At 48.8% G+C, this 22,986-nt stretch overlaps 1 protein-coding gene across 1 annotated transcript; it reads right to left on the reverse strand.

Moving 5' to 3' along the window:
- Window positions 1–6,044: 6,044 nt before the first annotated feature.
- On the reverse strand, window positions 6,045–20,747 carry HMOX1 (heme oxygenase 1). The gene is made up of 5 exons (XM_027872947.1): window positions 20,576–20,747; window positions 18,367–18,487; window positions 12,205–12,696; window positions 11,267–11,366; window positions 6,045–6,778 (listed from the first exon to the last, which is right to left on the reverse strand). Exons 1-5 carry the CDS (start codon window positions 20,605–20,607, stop codon window positions 6,651–6,653), a joined length of 873 nt encoding a protein of 290 aa, XP_027728748.1. The 5' UTR covers window positions 20,608–20,747; the 3' UTR covers window positions 6,045–6,650.
- Between the last annotated feature and the right edge of the window lie 2,239 nt (window positions 20,748–22,986).

Here is a 22,986-nt window from a genome sequence, read left to right on the forward strand (position 1 = left end):
AATTTGACCTAGTCCTAGCTCTGGAGCTGGAAGGCACCGCTGAGGCTTTTGGTCCAGTTACAGTTAAGGTCACTGAGACCCTTCTTTGGTGAATTAGAGGCAGGATTCTAACTCAAGTCCAGTATTCATTCCAGTGGACAAAATGAGGCTCCTTTTGCTGGGCTGAAACTCTGCAGTCTGGCCCCTTTCCCTGGGGGCTGGGCACTCCGAAGATCCCTTCAGTCCTGAGTGGGGCTGGTGATTTAGAGCCCTGTAAGCATCAGGCATCGCTATGGGGCCGGGGTCAGGCTGGACGCTTCTCTTTACTCCCCACTTGCATCAGGGAAAGAGAAAACTGCTTCCTTCCCCCTTACACTTTTCTTCCCACGGGGGTGCACTGGGTGATATGACCTTCCCATGCCTCCCTTCACATCGGAGGCTGGTAATCTTGCCCAAACTCAGAGCCATCTTACTGTGGTTACCAACGCAACTGTTTTCTAGCCTAGAATGAAGAGATTCCAAGTCAAGGGGTCATCTCCTTCTCTGATGTTTTAGAAACTTCTAAAAACAATTGATCAAAACCATAACCATGAGGTCTTGTTTTTTGTTTTCTTACCCGAAGTTCCCTAGGTCAAGAAGAAATCCTGACCATCAGGACAGGGTTCTAATGCTCTGGCCTCTTTTTACTTCTTGGCGTTTCTGTTTGCCCCCCATCCCCGACTCAAGGATTAACATACAGATAGGCCTCACAAAGCAGTTATGATTGATCATGGATCATGGTCAAAGGAGAACACTTCCAAAAACACAAATTCCACCGGTCCTAATCAGAATTCCCCTTCATCTGCACCTCTCCAAAACCAAAATCCCAGTGCCCTCCAATTCTTTGCTCAGGATGCTGCCATGTTGCTCAGTCCCTCCCACCAGTCTCTGCCCTCGTCCACTCTTCAGGGAGATAAAGTGTCTCTCTGGATCACAAATCCCAGATTGACCTTCTATATCTGGTTACTGAGCCACAGAAGGTTAAGTCTGGAACAAAACACCCATATGAGAGACTGGGACACTGACATACAAAAAGGGTAGGGGGGATTACTCAAAGACACCAGCCAATATCTTCTTAGAGCAGTTCAAGGTTTTAGAGCTAGGAGGAAATCAGAGTTTTATGTATTTGATTCAACAAATGTTTATTAAATGCTTACTAGCTATGTGACCCTGGACAAGTTACCTGACCTCTCCGTGCCTCAGTTTCCTCATCTGTCAAGTGGGGGTAATAAAAGCACCTACCTGGAAAGGTTGTAGCGAGGATCTAATGAGAATATGTAAAGTGCTTTAGAAATACTAGCTATCATGGCAAATATTATTATGGTGATCCTTGGGCCAGAGAATTATAGGGTTTAGCGCAGAAAAGGATCTTCCATTTTACAAATGAGGAAACTGAGGACCAGGAGACTAAATGATTCACCCAGGGTCTCCCAGGGAGTGTCAGGTCATCACAGGGTTGTAGAATCAGAGTTGGAAAGGACCTTATAAAATATAGATCGTCGAATCCAACTCTCATTTTATGGACAAAGAAATAAAGATTTTTATTTTAGCCAATCAAAAAGCATTTATTAAGCACCTACTATAGGCCAGGCTCTGTGGGTATGGATGGGCACTGGGGACTCAGATACAAAAGCAAGAAATCCCCTGCCCTCCAAGACTTCACCTCCAACTTAACCAAGTCCACACAGTATAAAGTAAGAGAGCTGGGATTCGAACTCAGGTCTTGTGCCTCCCGATCCCCATGTTCTTTTCACTACTGCTCATCGCTGAGGGATTCATTGAATCAGATATTGAATTAAATATGTGAATAAACTGAGCCCCAACCTTTCCCACTTACACACACACACACACACACACACACAGACACACACACACACACACACACACACACACACACACACACACACAACGGCGCTCAGTGTTGTTTGGGGCTCGTGCTGTTTTGTCAAGCTGTCCTGTTGCTGACAAGCCAGAATAGAAGAGCAGGGCAGGTTTGAGGGCTGGCGTCTGTGGCGAGGGATGGAGCCAAGGAGTCTGGGCAGCTCACTTCCCAGCTTTACCATCCCCTTAGCTGTCGCTGTGCAGAGAGCAGCACATGACTTTCTTTTCTGCTGCGGTCTGATGGGCCCCCAAGGACCCCTCTGTCCAGGGAGGAGGAGCCTCGGTTACTGAGTCACTGACCGTTGTAGATGCGTCCAAGGGAAACTTCTCAGTCTGGGCGGATTATAAGGATGTGACAAACATTTGTTCAACAAATGTCTATTATAATGACCCTCCTAGTTCAAGGCTAAAATGAGAGATATAGATGGTCCTCCTGGTGAGTCTGTAGAGGGAAGGACCGCAGAGATCAGCTGCTCTAGCCTCCTCGTTTAACAGATGGGTAAATTGAGGCTGGAGTGGGGGCAGAGAGTGACTTACCCACTCTCATGGAATCGTTAGATAGCAGATGAAAGCCAGAGTAGACCCCAGAAGCCACCTGGACTAACCCCCTCACTTTTTTCAGGTCTGGCCTAATTCATTCCCCCAGGCTTGTATTAATAATATGTGTAGCCAAACATTGAATGTGTTAGCTGTGTGATCCCTGGGCAAGTCACTTAACCCCTTTGGGCCTCAGTTTGCCCATCTGTAAAATGAGGGAGTTAGATCTGATGACTTGGAAGGGCCCTTCCAGCCCTAAACTTAGCTTTCCCATGACTGTTTGTTCCCAGATTAAGCTCTGATGCTGGCTCCTACGTGAGACCTTACCTGCTCACCCAGCTGCCAGTACCCTCCCCCTGGCACCCCAGTTATTTTGCATTTTTTAGAGTTTACATATATGATCGTGATAATAATAGCTAATATTTCTATGGTGCCAATTATGTACCAAGCGCTGTGTTGAGAGCTTTTGCAAACATTGTCTAACTTAATCCTCAAAATAACCCTGGGAGGGGCAGCACTGGCCCTGAACTCAGGAGGACCTGAGTTCAAATCCAGCCTCAGACCAAACACTTGACACTTACTAGCTGTGTGACCTTGGGCAAGTCACTTAACACCAATTGCCTAAAAAAAAAAAAACTAACCCTGGGAGGCAACTGCTATTAATATCCTCATTTTACAGATGAAGAAACTGAGGTTAAATCACTTGTCCAGGGTCACACAGCTAGTAAGTGTCTGAGCATGGATTTGAATTAAGGTCTTCTAATGTGGGCACTTGTTGCTTCCCCCAATAGAATGTAAGATAATTGAGGGCAGGGACTGTTGTGGGGTTTGGGGCTTTGTATTTTCTTTATTCCTTCCTTCCTTCCTTCCTTCCTTCCTTCCTTCCTTCCTTCCTTCTTTCCCTCCTTCCTTCCTTTCTTATCTATAACGTTGGGGGGTTGGAAGAAGACTTAATTGGAATTCAAAGGACCTGTGTTCAAATTCTGACTCTGCCCCTTACTGCCTGGATGACCTTTAACAAGTCACTGATCCTTTTCTGACTCTCAGTTTCTTCGTCTACAAACTAGGGGCTTGGCCTTGCTGATTGCTAAAGTCCTTTCCATCACTAGGTCTATGAACGTTGATATTTTGGCCTACTGTGTGCCAAGGACTGTGCTAGGTCATGTGAAGAATTCAAGGGAAGCAGATGTCTCCAGCCTGTGGAAGGTGTAGACTTCTTGATTCACCACCACATAAATCAATGCAGTATTACAACATTTACCCGACATTTCTTAAAGGCCTGCTATGTGCAAAGCCATCCCTGATTCCCTTTGGACCTAAGATAGGTATTTGTTTGGCCCCTCCCTGATGTTTTTATGATGTAATATTGTTTATTACAGCTACCTAAGTTTGAATTTGACCCTCTTACTAGACTGTAAGTTCTGTGACACCAGGAACTGTCTTATCTAAAACTTTGTAGAGTATAGAATGTCAGAGCTGGGAGGGGCCTTAGAACAGGGAACATCAGAGCTGGGAGAAGCCCTGGAGTGTAGAACGTTCCATAAGGACCCTAGAGATGATCTCGTCAGACCCTTTTATTCCATGGGGGAGAGCCCTAAGCCCAGTGCAGGGCCTGACTTGCCCAGGGTCACACAATGACCTTGCGCCAAAACCTCATTCCTTTTCTATTTATCTTGCATAAATAACTGTTTCCAAGTCTTGGTTAAGGCCTGGAGGTAAAATTCTAGGCCCCTGACCAGACCTCTCGGAGAAAGGAGGCAGTGGCCGATGTATTGGCCTTGTCAGTCACTCACTTACCCTGTTGCTCCCCAAACTTCTCTTCTCTAAATATCCCCATTTAGGACAGGATGAGAACGGGGGCTTGAAAGCAGTAGTAGAAAGTAGTAGGTGGGAGAGATAAAGAAGGCAGTGAGGAGGATCGAGGTTCAAATCCTTTCTCTGCCACTTATTATCTATATGATTGTGGGCAAGTCCCTGAAACACTCTGGGCCTCAGTTTCCCCATATGTAAAATGAGGATGGAAGGGATAGATGATCTCCGAGGAGGTCCCTTCTGGCACCAGGTTTATGGTCTTGTGATCCTAAAGCCTGAGAGAAGTTGACTGCTGTGGGAACGGAGGGGATGAGACCGATGTGGGAAACACCCTAGCCTCTGTTGCCCTCGATGGCCGATTGGACGAGGAGGGTGGTGGAGAAGGAAGCTGAGGTTTGGGGTCTAGGAACCTAGGAGGATGGTGGTATCATCAACATGGGAGGACGGGAAGGTAATGAGCTCAATTTTGGGTACACGGAATTTGAGGTGGCGATGGGCCGTACAACTGGAGATTAAAGCCGACGTTTGCACGGCGCTCTCGTGTTTACAAAGTGCACGCTTCGGGCACTATCTGTGCCTGTGAAATACCCCATCAACCTGTCCACCAGCGTTGACGAAGCACCTGCTCCATGCCAGACCCTGTGCTAAATGTTCTAGGTACAAAGAAAGGCACGAATGGCCCGTGCTCCCATTCTAAGGGGGTAGTAAAGGTATTCTTATCCCCGTTTTACAGCTGAGGAAGATGAGGCTCACAAAGGTGAAGTGACTTGCCCAGGATCCCACAGCTAGTAAGCGTTGGGAGAAAGATTTGAACACAGGTCTTCCAGACCCCAGGGTCAGTGTCTTCTCCATAATGCCACTTGTCAGGGACCGGTTCCAGGTAACGATCCGTGTGTCCTAGAGCCACACGATATATGAATGTCTTTTCTCCCCTGTGATCCTACGAGGCAGGTGGCCAAGGGTTCTGCAGCCCTCCATTCATGCCCACGTCCTGGACAAGGAAACCGATGCCCAGGGAGACGAAGATCAACCGGCTTACTCCGCAGCTAGTTGGCGGTGGTCAAGGCCGGGCTAGAGCCCAGGGCTTTGCTTGTGTTCCTGATGTTCCCTCAGGCCCAGAGCATCCTAGAGACAGAGCCGGGAGGGGCCTCACAGACTGTTTAGTCCAATCCTCTCATTTTACAAAGGAGGAAACTGAGGCCTGAGGAGGGACGTGACCTCACCAAGGTCACACAGGTAGTAAGCCCCAGAAACAGGATCCCAGATGCTCTGGATTCTGAGTTTTCACTTTCTGGGTTCGGGCATATTGATTGAGCACCCAGATACCCTGTGTCCTTAGATCCTGGCCCCCAGATTCATAGGGTCAGCTGGAAAGCAGCAGGAGTGCTGTGATGAGGCTCTCTCCCCATCCCAGCCACAGGACATATTACGTCCTCTCTCCCAGCCTCATCTGTAAAAAAAAGGGCTGAATCTGTGATCCCAGGCGACTTGTCTCTGGGCCTCAGTTTCCTCAGCTGTAAAGTGAAGGGGCTGCCTCCAAAGGTCCTATCTAACTCTAACTTTATGATCCCAAGTCATTTCCCTCCATGCCTCAGTTTCCTCATCATTAGAGCGAAGTGGTTGGCCCAGAACGCCCCCGTGGACCCCTCGTCTGTGAAGGTGTGCTCATGTGACTTTTGACCCAGCCCTTGGCAGGTAGCTAGACTGACACATGGCCCAGCCTCCCAGGAAGCTGGAATTTGACCCTTCCCCAAGGCACGTGCACCATAAAGCAAACTTCTAGGGGAGTCGGGTACTTCGAAGTTAAGACAACACTGTTTATTGAAAGCATTGACAGTGGAACCGTGTTATTCAAACACACACACGCGTAGACACACATACAAACACACCCCCAACAAAATGAGGCAAAACCCCTCCCCTGACCCTGGGGAAAACAAAATAAAACAAAACAAAACCCAAACATTGTGAAAACGGGACCAAACAAAATCTCACAGAAAACTGGCTGCTAACAAGACACAACATTCTGAAATGCAGAAGCATAAACCGGTCTAGAGGACAAAGGGGAAGTGACCGCTCCTGGGTCCAACGGGGAAGCACGGGGAGCCCAGGAGCCGGGTTCAGGAGGTCATTTTTCAGGGATACAAGTTCGGTCTCTCTGGGAAGTTCTTGGTAGGAGCTGGGAGAGAGTGCTACATTTGTGGGCGGCCCCTGAGGACCCCCTGAAGAGTGCAAGTCCCTCAGGCCAGGGTGCTTTGGGTCAGTGTGGGGCTCTCCTCCATCTTTTCCACTGAAGGGGAGCCTGACCCACAAAGGCCTGAGTGAATTGTCGTGGACTGGAAGCAGTCTGCAGGCTCGGTAGGGAGGCCATGGTAGCTCGCCCCGAAGTGTCTTTTCTGTTTCCTTCACATGGCATAGAACCCCACAGCGACAGTGGCGACGATGGAGAGGGTGAGGATCCAACGGAGGAGGGGCGAGTGGGAGAGGAGACTTTGTTGGGGCTTCTGGGCAGGAGTCTCTGTGAAAGTCCAGCCTACGAGAGAAAAATCTTATAATGAGCACATCATCGAATCCAACATGGTGCCCAACCAAGCACCCACTTCTACTTGAAGGCCCCCAGTGACGGGAACCCATTATTCCTCAGGGCATTGATTCAACTCCTAGACAACTCTGTTAGAAATATTTTCTGGGTGGCGCAGTGGATAGAACACCGGCCCTGGATTCAGGAGGACCTGAGTTCAAATCCCGCCTCAGACACATAACACTTACTAGCTGTGTGACCCTGGACAAGTCACTTAAAAAAAAGAAATATTTTCTGATACGAGGTCTATATCTGCCCCTCTAGAACACTGAGAGCTAGGGCCTTTTTCACCTGGGGTCAGTCCATTATTCAACCCATCAATCAATATTTCTTAAGTGCCTACTATGTGCCAGGCACTATAGATATGAGAAAGACAGTCCCATACCATCACATACAAACATATACAAAGCAAGCTATACACAGGTTAAATAGGAAGTAATTAACAGAGGGAAGGCACTAGAATTAAGAGGGTTCAAGGGTCCAGGTTCATAAAACATTTTGATAAGTATGTTTCAATAAAATTGATTTCCTTTGTTATCAGTCTGTCAGGAAGTATTTATTAAGCACCTACTGTGTGCCAAACACATAGTACTCTTCTGTGTTTTATTTTATGCATCTAAATACATTGTTCTCAGAGGGGGTCTATAGCCTTCACTAGGCTAACCGGCAAAGGGGTCCAGGACACAAGAGATTAAGAAGCCTGGGCTAGGACATCCCTCCTCTGATACGACCTATGTGACCCTGGGCAAGTCACTTAATATCCTTAAGCCTCCATTTCTTCATCTGTGAAATGAAAGTGATTGGACTGGACGCCCTCTGAGGTCTCTTCAACTCTAGGACTGGTATGCTGTCCCTTTACAGATGAGGAAACTGAGGCATAAAGAGATGGAAATGACTTGCCCAAGGTCACCTAGGTTTTTAAAACAGCAGAGCTGAAATCTGAATTCAGGTCTTCTTTTGCCTCAAAATCCAGTATTTTATTTAAACCATTACACCCCACCCACTGCTGGGGTTTGACGGTGATATCTTGGAAGCACAGCCTGGAATCTTCAAGCCCAGACCTGACGTTGTTTCTCAGAAGGAGGCTCACCAAATGTGTATGTCTTAGCTACATCTTCTCATACCATTCCTCCCTCCTCTTCTACCTGTAGCCCTCTCCGTCTGGTTGGCCTTGACATGCCAAAGAGTTCCCTCTCAAGGAAATGGGAGTAAAATGGGGGGGAGCTTTGGGCTCAGGTCAAAAGACCTGGGTTCAGATCCTGATCTTGCCACTTTCTGGCAGTGAGATTTGGGGCCATCATTTCAACCTCTGTGCCTCAGTTTCCCTCTCTGTTAAACAGGGATAATCGTATTCAGGACACCTGTGTCATAGGGTTGTTTTGGAGAGAGCACCTCAAGTCCAATGTCTTAGCATTCTGTAGATGTGAAATTCTGTGGGCACAGAGTTCTAGGGGAAAGGCTCACATTATAGGAAGGAGACAGGAGCTCATTAAGTAGACGGTAGCGCCATAGTGGATAGAACACCGGGCCTGGAGTCAGAAGGAGCCGAGTTCAAATCTGACCTCAGATTGTATGACCCTGGGCAAGTCACCTAACCCTGTTTGCCTCAGTTTCCTCCTCTGTAAAATCAAGGGGCTTAGCTTGGATGGCCTCCGAGGTCTCTCCCAGCAATATATCCTAAGGTAGAGCAATGTAGGAGTGCTAGGAAGAGCTATGGTTCGGGAGTCAGAAGCTCTGAGTTCAAATCAACCACCACGAGCCACATGACCGTGGGCAAATCAGACTTCTAGATTAGCAGAGGGAAGGCACTAGAATTAAGAGGGTCCAAGGGTCCACGAACCTGGGTTCTCTAGATAAGGGGTGGGGAGCCTGTAGCCTCAAGGCCACAGGCGGCTCTCTAGATCTTCCAGTGAGGCCTTCTGAATCCAAACTTCACTCAACAAATCCCCTTCATAAAAGGATTTGTTCTGTCAAACTCAGACTCAGTGAAAAGGCCGCACCCAAGGGCCTAGAAGGCCAAAGGTTCCCCACCCCTCCCTAGAGCCTCACCTTCCAAGTTTCTCCCCACTTTGTTTGCTCATTGCTTGCCTCGGTGCCTGGCACACAGTAGGAGCTTAATAAATGCTGGCTGGACTGGTTTGTCTAGGCAGAGAACAGGCGGGTTCTCTTAGATGGTCTTTCCAGATGGATGGGCTCCTTGTTCCCTAAAGGTTCAGAAGTCCTTTGGCCTCTGTCCTGGGAATCAGGACTGCACTACCCTGGGGGAATTGGGGAGCAGGTGCAGGAGGGTTGATCCACATTCCTCGGTCCGGCACACAGTCAGTCCACAAGCATTTATTAAATGTTCACTTTGTGTGAGGCACAGAGAACACGAACAAAGGTAAAGACATCTTGAAGGCCCTCACCTTCCGAAGAGAATTGGAGGAAGGTCCTCTGAGAGAGGAGCCCAAGTCATTTTATAGATGGGGAAACTGAGGCCCAGGGAGTGCACAGGAGCATAGCTTTAGAGCTGGAAGGGTCCTCAGAGGCCATCAACTCATTTTACAGAGGGGGAAACTGAGGCCCAGGGAAATTAAAGGACAATCACACAGGTAGGTAAATCTCATAGGTAGGATTTGAACCCAGGTCCTTTGGATCTAGAGTCTGGGCTCCACCACACTGTCTCCAGTACATGGCTTTTTTTCTAACTAGTATACTGTTTCTCTCAAGTGACAACTGTCTACCCAGGGAAGGGTAGCTCTGAAGGGGGGCAGGACCAGCGAGTGCTCTGGGGCTCGTCGGGGCTGTGCCCCGCGGGAAGGACCTTCCCTCGATGACGAAGCCTTCTGACGCCTCCCCAGCCACCGTTTCTTCCTCTGGGCCCTGGAGTCCCCCCTGGTGGCAGTCCCCAAAGCCTGTGTGGCTGACGTCACATCACCTCCTAGACCACACAATGCACAGCCAGCTGTGGGAAGCCACGCAAACAGGAGCTGCCCAAATGTTTGCTAATTGGGCAGGACAGTGAGTCACAGTCAGAGGAAGAGGAGGACGGGAAGGGAAAAAACATGTGGCCCCAGGAGCGAGCAAAAAAATTTATTAAGCTCACAAAAGACAGAGTCAGTGATGCCACTGGGAAGCTGGGGGCACAGGGAGATCACAGGATTGACAAACGGAAAGGATTTGGAAGGCAGATACCGGCTAATTCACTTGATAGACCAGAGAACCAAGAGATTTCTTGGGGGGATTTGTCTAAGGCAGCGGTGGGAAACCTGCAGCCTCTAGGTCCTCAAGTGCGGTCCTTTGACCGAATCCAGACTTCACAGAACAAATCCCCTTTGCAAAAGGATTTGTTCTGTCAAATCTGGACTCAGTCAAAAGGCCACACCCGAGGACCTGGAAGGCAAGTTCCCCACCCCTGATAACCTCTGAGGCAAGTAGTAAGGCACCAAGAGGTTCACACAGAAAAGAAATGGCAGATAGGTACAGACATTTCTGACTCTCATTTGAGTGTAAGCCCCTTGAGGGCAGGGATTCTTTTGACTCTTTTTTAGGATCTCCACTGCTTAACACCGGCAATCATTGATTGATCAATCGATTATTGATTGGCTTTCAGTCCAGGACTGGCGTTAAGTTGTTAAAATGGGAAATCTCAGGCACAGGAACACAAAGGATAACTGATGTGCATGAGCTCTCTGCTCTTTGAGGACAGGGGTCCCCTGGCTCACTCGTCACTGTATCCCCAGCTCCAGTGCCTGAGCTTTTCATCAAGTAGATGTTAAGGAAATCTCAGGTGCTCGGGGCTAGAAGGATCCCCTCAAAGGCACCCCCCCATCTGAGCAGAAATCCTCTGGACAATATCCCTAAGGGGTGGTCCTCCAGCCTCGGTGTAAGGGGAAACCCCAAATTCTCAAGGCAGCCCATTCTACCGCGGAATAGCTCAAACTGTTAAAATAATAACAATGAGAATGACAGCATTCAGATAGCACTTTAAAGCTTGGGAAGTGCTTTACAGATATTTGATCCTCACAACAATCCTACAGGATCGGTAGTGTTATTATTCTCATTGAACAGATGAGGAAACTGAGGCAAACAGGGTTAAGTGACTTGCCCAGGGTCACACAGCTGGTAAGAATCTGAGGCTAGACTTGAACTCAGGTCTTCCTGACTCCAGGTCCAGTGCTCTGTCTGCTGAGCCACCTTTGGAAATTTTGCCTTATCTGAAGCAGAAATCTACCTCCCTGTAAGTTCTCCCCGTTGCTTCCAGGTCCATCCTGAGGCCAAGTCGATCAAGTGTAACATTTGGGGAACAGATGACTGCATAACTTAATGAGAGAGGGAGAAGGGAATATCGGTTCTTACTGAGCTGGCAACCTGAGCTACCCATTAACCAGCTCCGCATAGGAAGCTTGGTGGATAGTGGGCAAACTGGCTAGAGAAAAATGCCAATCTTCAAGGTCTCACCTTGTCCTTTGTCACCGGCCCTTTTTCGAAGCTCCTGCTTCCCCGAAACGTTCCCATTCTCCTGGTTTTTGGGTAACAACTCCTGCAGCTCCTCAAACATCTAAGGACCAAAGAGCACATGCCACTAGATCAGAAGGTGCTCAAACAAGATGGCACCATGAGCCACAGGGGCAGACCAGCCCTCTGGGCTCTCACCCCCACCTGGGCTTTCTTAGCCCCATCTCACATCTTCCATTCTTAGAAACCACCCTCCTCCCCTCCATCTTGCCTCTGGTCCTCTTTCTCTGGGAATGAATCTAACGTAGGAGTGAAGACCCTGGCACCAGTCATCCCTTCCTTTGGGGTTGAGGCTCTTTCCCACCAAGGGAAGAGAGGATAAAGACCAGGGTGGGGATATAGTGAGAACTTCCATTCAAAACTTTTTTATTTTTAAGAGTGAGGAAGCCTTCCCATGGCCAATTTATGGGTGGATCTGGGTGAGAGCCATATGAGATGGATGGGTCACCATCTGCATCAGGGGAGGGAATGCCTACGCTAGTGAGATCAGAGCCATTGTAATATTGTCTAGAGACAAGAAGACTTAGAATGTCTATTCTTGGAAGGGCCTTTGGAAGCTGAATCTGAGCTGGCACTCGGCCTGTGCTTCACCTCCCATTCAGTGGTACAGGCATCCACCTGCACCATCTTGCCATACACCCATCTCCCTACCCAGGTAGCTCTTTCTGCACCAGGCCTTCAGAATCCATGCCTATAGTCCCTAGGAATGTTAATCCACATTTTTGGAAGACCCTGCCTTGATTGGTGAGTTAAGTCAAAAGCATTTATTAAGCACCTACTGGTTGACAAGTACTATGACTTCGCGTGAATGACTGCAAGTTCACTTCACCCACCCTTACTTAGCAAACTCCAACCCAGACATACGTGCTGTCCTGGCTCACCTGGATGTTCAGGAGGAAGGACGTCTGTGCCTCCTCCACCACCTTCTTCTTGGTGGCTGGGCTCATCTCAATGGCGTTCATTCGGGAACGGTAAAGCTGCTTGAATTTGGTGGCGCTGGCAATGGCCGGGAAACTGAAGAAGGCCACCCCTTCCCCTGTGCTGGGGAGCCCCAGAGACTTCTGGGCAATCTTCTTAAGGATCTGACCCCCAGAGAGGTCCCCCAGGTAACGTGTGTAGGCGTGGGCCACCAGCAGCTCGGGCTCAGTGCGGCCCAGGTCACGAAGCCGATTCACGTACTTCTCTGTGGCTGCCGTGTAAGGGATCTCTTTTCTCCACTGGCGGCCGTACCAGAACTCCATGTCCTGCTCCAGGGCAGGCGTGCGGTTCAACTCTTCAGGGAAGTAGACGGGGGCGAGGGCAGGGTGGGTCTTGTTCTGCTCCAGCTCATCTTCCAAGGCCAAGTAGATGTGATACAGAGAAGACATCACCATCTGAAACCAAGCAGTTAATCGTTACACGTGGCTGAGCTGGTCAACGGAGGAGGAGGGCCAATCAACCAGTCAGTCAACATTCATTAAGTGCCTATTATGTGCTGAGCACTGGGGATATGAGAGAAGGCTCCTCAAGGAGCTTACGCTGTAACAGAAGAGACAGATACAAAGCAATCTACAGACAGGATAAACAGGAAATAGAAAACATGAGAATTAAGAAGAGTTCGGGAAGGATTCCAGTCAAAGAAGGGTCCCCACAGCAGACTAGGTCAACAGGTTTCTGAGCTCCACTTCTGTGGCCTTCCCTGTGCCAGGCACTGTAGGAAGAGACCAGAGGGATATAAGACACAGTGCCTGCCTGCAAGGAGCTTACATTCCAGGTAAGGAGATAGCAACAAGTGTCCTGGCCTAATGGAAGTACCATAACATTTGGAGTCAGGAATTGGGTTCTGATCTTGTCTGTGCAACTGTGAATGAGTCACTTAACCTTTCTGAAAAAAGGCCCAGGTCAGGGGCAGCTAGGTAGCGCAGTGGATAGAGCGCCAGCCCTGAAGTCAGGAGGACCTGAGTTCAAATCTGGCCTCAGACCAAACACTTGACACTTACTAGGGGTGTGACCTTGGGCAAGTCACTTAACCCCAATTGCCTTAAAAAAAAAAAAAAAGGCCCAGGTCGGAGAGATCAAGCCCTAAAAGCATTCTGGAGTTGAAGTCAAGAGTTCTCTGCCATTTACTAGGCTGTAGGACCTTGAAGAAGACCACGCTTATTTCTCTAGGCCTCAGTTTCCTCATCTGTAAAAAGAGGAGATGGCCTCTAAGGTCCCTTCCAGGCAGAGTGGATAGAGAACTAACCTCAGAGTCAGTCAGGACAGCCCAGGTCCCAGGTCTGCCTCTGATACGGATTCGATATTCAGTTCTCCCCATGACCTTTTGCTCCTCCGGGCCTCGGTTTCCTGCTTTGTAAAATGAATGGATCGAACTACATTCCTCTAAGGCCCCTTCTAGTTCTACTCTACATTTGTCTTTGGGGTTGGAGGGGCAGAAGAGAGAAAAAGTTTTGCAATGTATTTGGGGGAGAGAGGAAAGAAAGGACATTGTGAGTGAAAATGAGGACTTGGGAATAAGTATGGTAAGAGGGAAGGCTGCAGATGTAGGGTGGGACCACGTGTCAGAAGAATTGGATGAATTTGGAGAACCCCAGACTCTGCCTGGGTAGGGATCCCCTATTCACCATCCTTTGCTTGAAGACTTCAAGGGATGGGCAACTTATTGCCTGTCAAGGCAGCCCACTCAATATTGGTGCAGGGCTGATTAGCAAGTTTTTCCTTATAACCAGTAAAAACCTCTCCAGCTTCTGCCCATGGCTCCTAATTCTGCCCTCAGGGCCCACATAAACCAGCTGCAAATTCCTGAACAAGAGTAAGTACAGTTTACCCAATTATTTCATGCTCTCGTTTTCTTCGCCTGGAGAATTACAGTGGCTGATTTTTACGTAGCCCTTTGTACAAGGTGACTTCACTCCTATCTGATTCGCTAACTAAGCTAGGAGTTAGGTGGTGCAGATGCTGTACCCATTTTACAAATGAGGTAAACTGAGGTGCTGAGAGGAAATTGACTTTCCCATGATTATACATCGAAGAGGCAGAGCCCAAACTTGAACCCCAGGCTCTTTCTACATCACTGTCAAGGTCAGTGACTTATTGACCAGTGCCCTGCTTTTTTTCCCTCCTTTGGTCCCCACTCTGGATGGCTCCCCTGGTTTCTGGAATGTCCCAAGGGTGGACAGGGGGAAGTTTGGCTTGGTAGGTGATCTGGTTTTATTAATGGAAGTGACAGGCAAGAAGATGCATTACCTTGTCGCTGTCCCCTAAGGACCACGGCTGCCTTCCGTCTGCCTCGAAGCTCTGCCACCCCACCCCAAGCGTCCTTCCATTGCCCCACTCCCCAACAGAATGCTGGGACTGCCTGACTTTGTATGCTGAGGCTCAGCAAGCTGCTTGGCACATAGCACAGACTTAATAATAATTGATTTTGTATTCAACTAATCATCCGTCATTCATTAACTCCAGTCATCTGTTAGCCACATGGTTGAAAAGTCAAGAGCGGAACAAAGTCGAAGCTAATGACCGAGGAGTCAGTATTTCTGTAAATACCAAGGAGGCAGCCTGCATGATAGAAAGCTGGACTCGAGATTCAGGAAAAGCAGGGTTCATATCTCCCCCCCATGCTTATGTGACCCTGCACAATATACTCTCACAGAGTTTCAGTTTCCTTATTAAGAAAATGGAGATGAGAATAACCAAGAGTACCTTGATTCACCAAGATTTTTGGTAAAGCTCAGATAACAGCCATTCAATCAATAAGCACTTATTAAGTGCCTATTGTATGCAAAGTTCTGTCATACACATTTTAGGTAAGACAAGGTTCCAGTCCTTATAGTACTTGCCCCTCTCTGTATGTATAAAAATGAGGGAGTGGACAAGAGGTCTTCTAAGGTTTTGTCCAGCTTTGAAGTCTGCTTTGCCATGGACTACCTGTGTGACTGTGGACAGGTCACTTAAACTCTGAGCCTCAGTTTCCTCATCTGTAAAATGAGGGGATTTCACCAGATGATCTCTAGGATGCCTCCCAGCTTTAAATCTTATGAATCTACTTCTAATGCCTCTTTCAACTGTTCCACTGTATTATTCTGTGAAATTTCCAGGGGAGTTAAAAAAGGAAAAAACAACAAAGCAATGTACTTAGAGCCATCCCATTTGGTATGGGACAGTGGCCCTTTGACCCCAGACTGAATTCAATGATGGAGGCAAAGTCCAAGCTGCTGGGGCCATCCATTCCAGCATAACTTAGCTGGATAGAACAATTCCCTTTGGGCAAATACAAGCCTAGACAGATGGTTGGGTCCGGGCTAATTCTCTCTTCCCTGCCTAATGCAGGTAAGTCTATAATTCAAGCCAATAGCATTTATTAAGCGCTTTCTATATGTCAGGCACTGTTCTGGGAATACAAATACAGGCCCTCTTTCCAGAGTGGCAGAACCTCTCATGGGCAGCATAAGGAGGTAACTAGGTACTTGGCAGCTCAGTGATGGGGAGAGATAGGTGGTCTAGAGCTAGGGAGTGGGATAGGGTCTCACCTCATTAGGGCACTAAGTAATCAGGGGACCTTGGGTAAGTGCCTTCCACCCTCTTGGGCCTTGGTTTACACATCTTTAAATCAAGGTGGGGCTGGGTGGGACCAGGGGATTTAAAGCCCCTTTTGGAACCTAAAATTCGGTCAAATGACTTAGTCCCCAGCCTAGACTTTCTTGAGTTTTCTGGAGAACCTAACATGAGTTAATTAATCATCATGGTTTCATGCATAGCCCGTTAGCATTTCAGGAGTGCTCTAAGGCTTACTAATTATTATTGCTAAACATTTACATAGCCCTCTAATGCAAAACAACCCTATAGGGCAGGTGCTGTGATATACCCATTCTGCAGATGAAATAACTTGAAGGTCAGAGAGGATGAGTGTTAGGGTTAGAGCCAGCATGAATTTAGGGTTCAGGTTAGAGCAAGCCGGTGGCTGAGGCAGGTTGGGACTCCTGCCCCCGGGTCTAGCCTTCTCATCATTACATCACTCATTGAGCTGCCTCATCTGTGTATCACAGTTCAGTTTACAAGGCATTTTTCTCACCTCTGTGAGGGTGGAAATATTACTGCTCTTTTAACTGAGGCTCAGAGCGATTAAGGGAGTAACTCAGGTAGTAAATAACAGAGCCTTCTTTTCATAATAATTAATAATAATGGCAAATGGAACTTGCATTTATATGGGCTCTAAAGTTTCAAAAGCAGAGGGTCATTGTTATGGAGCTGGAAGGACCTTGGAGGTCAGCTAATCCAACTCCCACATTTTACAGCCAGGGAAACTGAGAACCAAGGAGGCAAACTGACTTCCGAGTCACATGGAGATGGTTGTACCCCCAGTGCCTAGCGCAGTGCCTGGCATATAGTAGGTATTCAAGAAAATGTTTGTGGAATAAAGTGTCAGAGTTGGCATTTGAACCCAGGGCCTTTCCCCTAGTCTCTGACCAAGAGGCAGTCTTTCTCCTCGCCAATGCCAGCTCCTCTACATGGACCCTTGACCTCATCCCCCTCCCATCTCTTCCAACAGGTTTCATCTTTACTCATCACCCCTGTTTGGAATCTCTAAGTTTTCCCTGTCAGGTGATCCCTGCCCTACTGTTTTCAAACATGCCCATGTCTCCCCCATCCTTTAAAAAACAAATAAACAAACCAACCCCCCCCCCATGCTGTATCTGTCCTCTCCTCAGCCAAACGCCTTGAAAAAGTTGTCTACACCTGCTTTCTTTGCTTTCTCTCCTCAACCCTTTGCAGTCTGGCTTCTGATCTCCTCACTCAGCTGAAACCACTTCCTCCAGAGTTAGCAATTATTTCTGAATCACCAGATCTGACAGTCTTTTCTCTGCCCTCTTCCTTCTTTTTTGCCCATGGTGCTGCGTTTCACTCTACAGACCATCCTCTCCCCCTGGACACTCTTTCCTCTGTGGTTTTGTGAGCCCACTCTTTCCCTAGTGTTCTCCTGCCTGTCCAACCCCTCTTTTTCAGCTAATCATCCACATCCCATCCCCTAACTGCATGTGTTCCAAGTCTCTAGCCTAAGCCCTTTTTCTCCCCCTATACTCTCAGTAAATGTATCCAGTTCCTTGGGTTTAACTATCACCTCTTTGCCAAAGACTTCCAGCTCTATATATCCAGCCTCAGTCTCTCCCCTGAGACTCCCTCTAGAGTCTTGCACCAACAATCGCCTATTAGCCATTTTAAACAGGATGTCCCTGAGTCATCATACACTCAAAATCTCCAAAACTGAACTCATTCTCTTTCCCCTTCTCTCTTCCAGAGATCCTCATTTCTTTCAAAAGCACCGTGGTCCTTCCATTCTCCCAGGATCAAGCTAGAGTCCCCACTCTTCCTTAGCCCACATACCTCACAACGCGTTGCCAAATCTTGTGGTTTCTACCTTTTTAACATTTCTCATCTTCAGCCCCTTGGTTCAGGCTCTTACAACCTGCTGTCTAGATTTTAAATTTCCTAACCAAAGTAATCTTTAAATGCAGATCTGACCATGGCATTTCTTTACTCAACCAACTCCAGTGACTTCCTACAGCCTCTAAAAGTTAAACTTCTTTTGTTATCTTTACATCCCCACAGCCTGGCATACAGTAGGTGATTAATAAATGCTTGTTGATTGCCTGACTGATCCTTTGTCTGTATCCCCTGGCATACAGACATGCTTGGCATAGTGCTTGGCACACAGTAGGTGGTTAATAAATGCTTGTTGATTGGCTGACTGATTCTTTGTCTTTAGATCCTGAGAGCCTGGCACACAGTAGGTGATTAATAAATGCTTGTTGATTCATTAACTGTTATCTTTGGATCCCCAGTGCCCAGCACAGAGTTGGCATTTGGCACATACTTGTTGATTAAAGAAGTCACACAGCTAATTAAGCATCAGCCAGTTCATGTTACTCAGCCATGCCTCATTCATCTCTTAAGTTACACCTAGACCTATATAGATATTGTCAGACCTCACTTGCCCCAGGTCCACACTTGCCACACCCCCCCCACCAAGCTCAGGTCCCCTGTTCATACCCGGGGTCCCACCATACCTTGAAGCCTTCCAGGGGCACCTGCCCCTTCTGGAAATTCTTCAGGAATTCCACATTCTCAGCCTGGGTGTGAACCTCCTTTGTGGCTTCTTTCAGGACCTCTGACAAATCCTGAGGCATGCTGGGAAAGGAAGGCCAAGGAATAACATCGTTACGGGGCTCATAAGAACACCCACATTCTTCATGTGCTTCCCTTGTGAGGTGGCCTCCAGAGGGCACCGGTCCTGCCTTCCAGGTGACCTCAACCTCACCTGGGGCTCAAGCAATTAAATCACAGACACAAGGGTCATTGGACTTCCTATTAAATATCCATTTCTAAATACAATGTCATTTCTTAAAATGCCCAAACTCCCCCAAAATGGAAGAAAATATTTTTCTCTACGTTAAAAAAAAAAAATTAGTTAGCCAAGTGAATGGAGAGCCCAAGTTAGGGTCAGGGAGGCCTGGGTTCAAGTCGATCCCAAGCAGACAAGTAGAAGACGAAGTCTAGAGAGGACCTGCAGACTACCATCTAAACTCTTCACATTCTCATGGAAAGGGTGAGGGGTGGGGGTGGGAGTGGGAATGAGGGTGGGGTTAATGACTTCAACTTCTTTTCTAGAATACATTAGAGAGAGATAGCCTTGGGACCACATGCTCCCCACTCCTGGGCTAGTAGATAAAGCTAAAGACCTGGGGTCAAGTCCTGCCCTAAGACACAGACTGGCTGTGTGACTCCAGCTAAACTGCTTTAACCTCTCAGGGCCCCAGGCAACTGTTTCCAAGAAGCCAAGTGACAGTCTTAGGTATCAGTGTAAGGGATAGAGACACACAAATATATCCATACACATACACACAGAGAGACACACATATTTAAATATATGGATTCCATGCTTTCTCATAATACAGATTGATTAAATCAAATTAACTTAAGAGAAATAAAAAGATTTAAAATTATCTATGGATGTCTCCTCTTCCCTATATCCATTCAGGCCCCACCCCTAGTCTATTAGAGACAGTGAGCAGTGAAAGGAACAGTGGAACACAGACCCAGGTTCAAATCCTGGCTGTTATTTACTTTGAGGCAATTCACTACGCTTCTCTGGGCCTCAGCCTCAGATTTTTACCTCAGTGGGTAAAATCAGGGGAAGCTGGATCAGATGGTCTCAAGGGTCCCTTTTAGCTCTAAGACCATTCAATCCTATGAAGTGTTTTCCTGCCCAGAAGATGGGACAGTACAAGGCACTCAAGAGAGGTGGAAGTATCAGTCAGAATTTGAACCTGGGGCCCAAGATATGATCTGGGTCCCAGAGGAAGTCCTGTCCCACAGGGTGGGCATCCCACAGACCAAATTCCATGCTGAGAGTGCCTGACTTCCAGTAAGGAGGAAGTGCCAGGCATCTCTCTGCCTGGTTGCCCCCATCCTAAAGTAATTCAGGAGAGACCTTCAGAACAAGGGTCACGTCTGGAGCTTCCCCCAAAAGTAGGCACCAGGACCTTTCTAGAAATCGATGGGGAAGCTTTTCCCACTACACCGCACTGCCCACACTTTCCTATACTATGGATGGGGAAACCGAGGAAGCCCAGAATGCTGAAGTCGTGTGTATGCCTAGCTCTGGATGCAGAGAATGCAAGTGAAGTGATGGAGGGATGCTTTGACGGTGCCCCCCCCCCCCATCCGCCGCATCCCTCCCTACCATGCACACCAGTTTGGTTTTCCCTCGAGAGTGACTGGGCAGGGGCTGGGCATCACTCCCCCCCTCCACCATCTGGGAAAGGGGAACGACCAAAGGAAAGTGGGGGTGGGGTGGGGGTCCAGAACAGCCCCGGACTCCAGGAATCACAGAGTTAGGGCTGCAGACGTCGTCGCATCTTCCCCATCCATAATTTATATTTGAGGAAACTGTGGCCAGTGAGAAGGAAAGTAACAGCTCAAAGGCACACTGTTCTCAGTGTGATCTTTTGACTCCAAATCTGGAGTTTGGGGTCGTTTGACCCAAAGTGGGGAAGAGGAGAGGGAACAATGGGCTCCCGGCGGGGCACAGGGGTGGAAGGGAGCTCATCGCTTCCAATGCCTCCCACCCCCGTTTTACAGATTGGTAAAATGAGGCCCGGAGAGTGAGTGACAGGGGCGGGATTCGAACCGGCTGGCAGCAGCGCGCTCTCCGCCGCGTCTCCTGCCCGGCTGAGCTCGGACCCCGGCCCGGACGGCCCCGCTTCCCTTCCTCACCTGTCGGGCTGCTCTGCCTTGACGGTTTCCATCGCGTTGTCCTCGTTCTTCTCTCGCCTCTCCCGGCTCCTGTGTGCGCTCGCCTGCGCTGCGTCAGGAGTGCCTGGCTCCGAGTGCCCAAAGCCGCCCGCTCCGCCCTCTCCAAAGCCCCGGGAGCGCAGTGCACGGAGTTTGCTCTGGCTCCTGCCCCGCCGCCAGCTTTAATACTCTGTGGGTGTGTGAAGGGGAGGGAGGGGAGGTGGGTGTCACGTGGGAAAGAGCTGCTGCCTCAGCTAAGCCCTCCCCCCCGCTGATTGCAACACCGCCTCTGGGGACCAGTGCAAACATCTGGCCTCCCTCCTCCCCCGCCCCGCCTCCCGGACCCCAGCCCCGAAGGACAATGGAGGTGGGGAGCAGGTGGAGCGGGAGGCCTAGGATATCCTCCCGGACAAAACGACCGAGCTTATCCACGGGATGTGCCCTCAAAACAAAAGAAAAGCCCCAGAACGGACGGAAACGCCAGCCGGCTTTGCTCTGGGGCATGGACAACCCGAGAAACTCCGGGCTGATGCCGGGACGCCCTCCTCCCTGCGTCCTCCCTCCGTCCTCCCTCCGTCCTCCCTCCCTCCTCCCTCCCTCCTCCCTCCCTCCTCCCTCCCTCCTCCACCGCCCCCCTCCCGTGAGCCGAGACCCCTCTAAAGCAGAGTTTACTCCGACACGAATTAGGCGCGGTCTGCTTGGCCCCTGAGGGCAGAACCGGTACCTTTCTAGGTGAAAAGGCTGGCTCCTAGTTAGAGGAGTGCCCCAACGCAGGACACTCCCCAGTACTGGAGGAAGTCTGCCAGCAGAGGCGAGATGGGGCCACTTTTCGGGGATGCTCATAGAGGGGTTTCTTGTTCAGGGAGGGGTCAGACTAGAGGCAGTGTGAATAAGTATTTATTAAGGGCTTATGAAGAAGGAAGGAAAGAAGCATTTATTAAACAACTACTGTGTGCCATAGTATTAAGGGCTTTATAATCCTTGCAACAACCACACCCATTTTACAGTTGAGGAAACTGAGGCAGACAGCGCTTAAGTGACTTGCCCAGGACACTACTAGTGCTCAGGCCAGATTTGACCCTTCTAGACACCGGGCAGGATACAAAAAAAGGGGGAAACCCTGCCCCTGCCCTCAAGGAGATTGTCTTCTGAGGAGAGAGACAATGACCAGCACTTAACATTGATTCAGATACTATGGGCACAGTGAATACAGAGTGGGGCCTGGAGTCAGGAAGACTCATTTTCCTGAGTTCAGATCCAGTCTCAGACACTAGCTGAGTGTCTAGGCAAGTCACTTCACCCTGTTGGCCTCAGTTTCCTCATCTGTCAAATGAATTGGAGAAGGAAATGGCAAACCACCCTAGTGACTTTGCTAAGAAAACCCCAAAATGGTGTCAGGAAGAGCTGTACGTGACTGACAGCAACAATCTGAAAAAGGAAACACTAGCAGCTGGGATAGACCAGGAAAGATTTTCTGCAGAAGGTGGGATTTGAGCCATCTCAAAGGAGGTGAAGATGAAGAGGGAGGGCATTCCAAGGAGAGGGGACAGCCTGTGCAAAGGCATGGAGGTGGGAGATGAGTGTCTTGTTCAGAGAATTGCAAGGAGGCTGTGACTCTAGATAGGAGAGCACATGAAAGGGGGTGGGGTCTAGTTGACAGGGAAGATTGGAAGAGCTTTAACAGACAAACGGGATCTTATAATTGATTATGGAGGGAAAAAGGAGCCGCTGGAATTGAGTTGGGGGAGGGGTGATGGGATCAGATCTTGCAAAGTACAGTGGATTTGAAGTAGTCTGAGTGCTGATTTGACTACTTTGTACCTTGGAGAGGGGATCACTGATCTGAGGAGGCTGGACCCAGCGGCCTCTAGGGTCCATCCCAAGCCCAAGCTTCCGTGATGGTTTGCATGGGGGTGTAGTTCTTAGATCCAGCCTGGGGTTTCAGTAAAGCAGCACCTAGAAATTTCAATATAAACAGGTTGTGGGCGGGGGAAGGCTGTATTTCCTGCCTAGCGTCCCGAGTGTAACTCCACCCCTGGAGCTCAGGCACATCTCTAAGCCTCAGTCATTATATCTATAAAATGGGCTGGAGACTCTGGATGCTCCTCCCCTTCATTGTTTGTACCATCAGATGAGTTTGTGGAACCTTAGGGGGTTCAGTCTTCAAAAATGTGTTCAATCCTCCCCCTGCAATAACTTTTCTAGCCAGAGGAGAGTACTTCCAGTGAAAACATCCCTTGCTCTGATTTCCTCGTTATCAACTGAAAGATCATAGATTGGGCACTGGAAGACACTTTAGGGCTCACGTCTTAACCCCTCCTTTTACAGATGAGGAAATTGAGGCCCAGGGGTTAAGTGACTTGACCAAGTTCACACAGTTAGTAAGTGGCTGA

This window comes from Vombatus ursinus, unplaced genomic scaffold, assembly GCF_900497805.2.
Source record: "Vombatus ursinus unplaced genomic scaffold, bare-nosed wombat genome assembly UNPS02003292.1, whole genome shotgun sequence".
Taxonomy (NCBI): domain Eukaryota; kingdom Metazoa; phylum Chordata; class Mammalia; order Diprotodontia; family Vombatidae; genus Vombatus; species Vombatus ursinus.

Coding starts and splice junctions, on each gene's coding strand:
- HMOX1 (XM_027872947.1), bottom strand. CDS start 20,607: ATGGAAACCGTCAAGGCAGAGCAGCCCGACAG. Junction 12,697..18,366: donor TGCCCCTGGAAGGCTTCAAG/GTATGGTGGGAC, acceptor GCTTGGTTTCAG/ATGGTGATGTCTTCTCTGTA. Junction 11,367..12,204: donor CCTTCCTCCTGAACATCCAG/GTGAGCCAGGAC, acceptor TTTGGTCCTTAG/ATGTTTGAGGAGCTGCAGGA.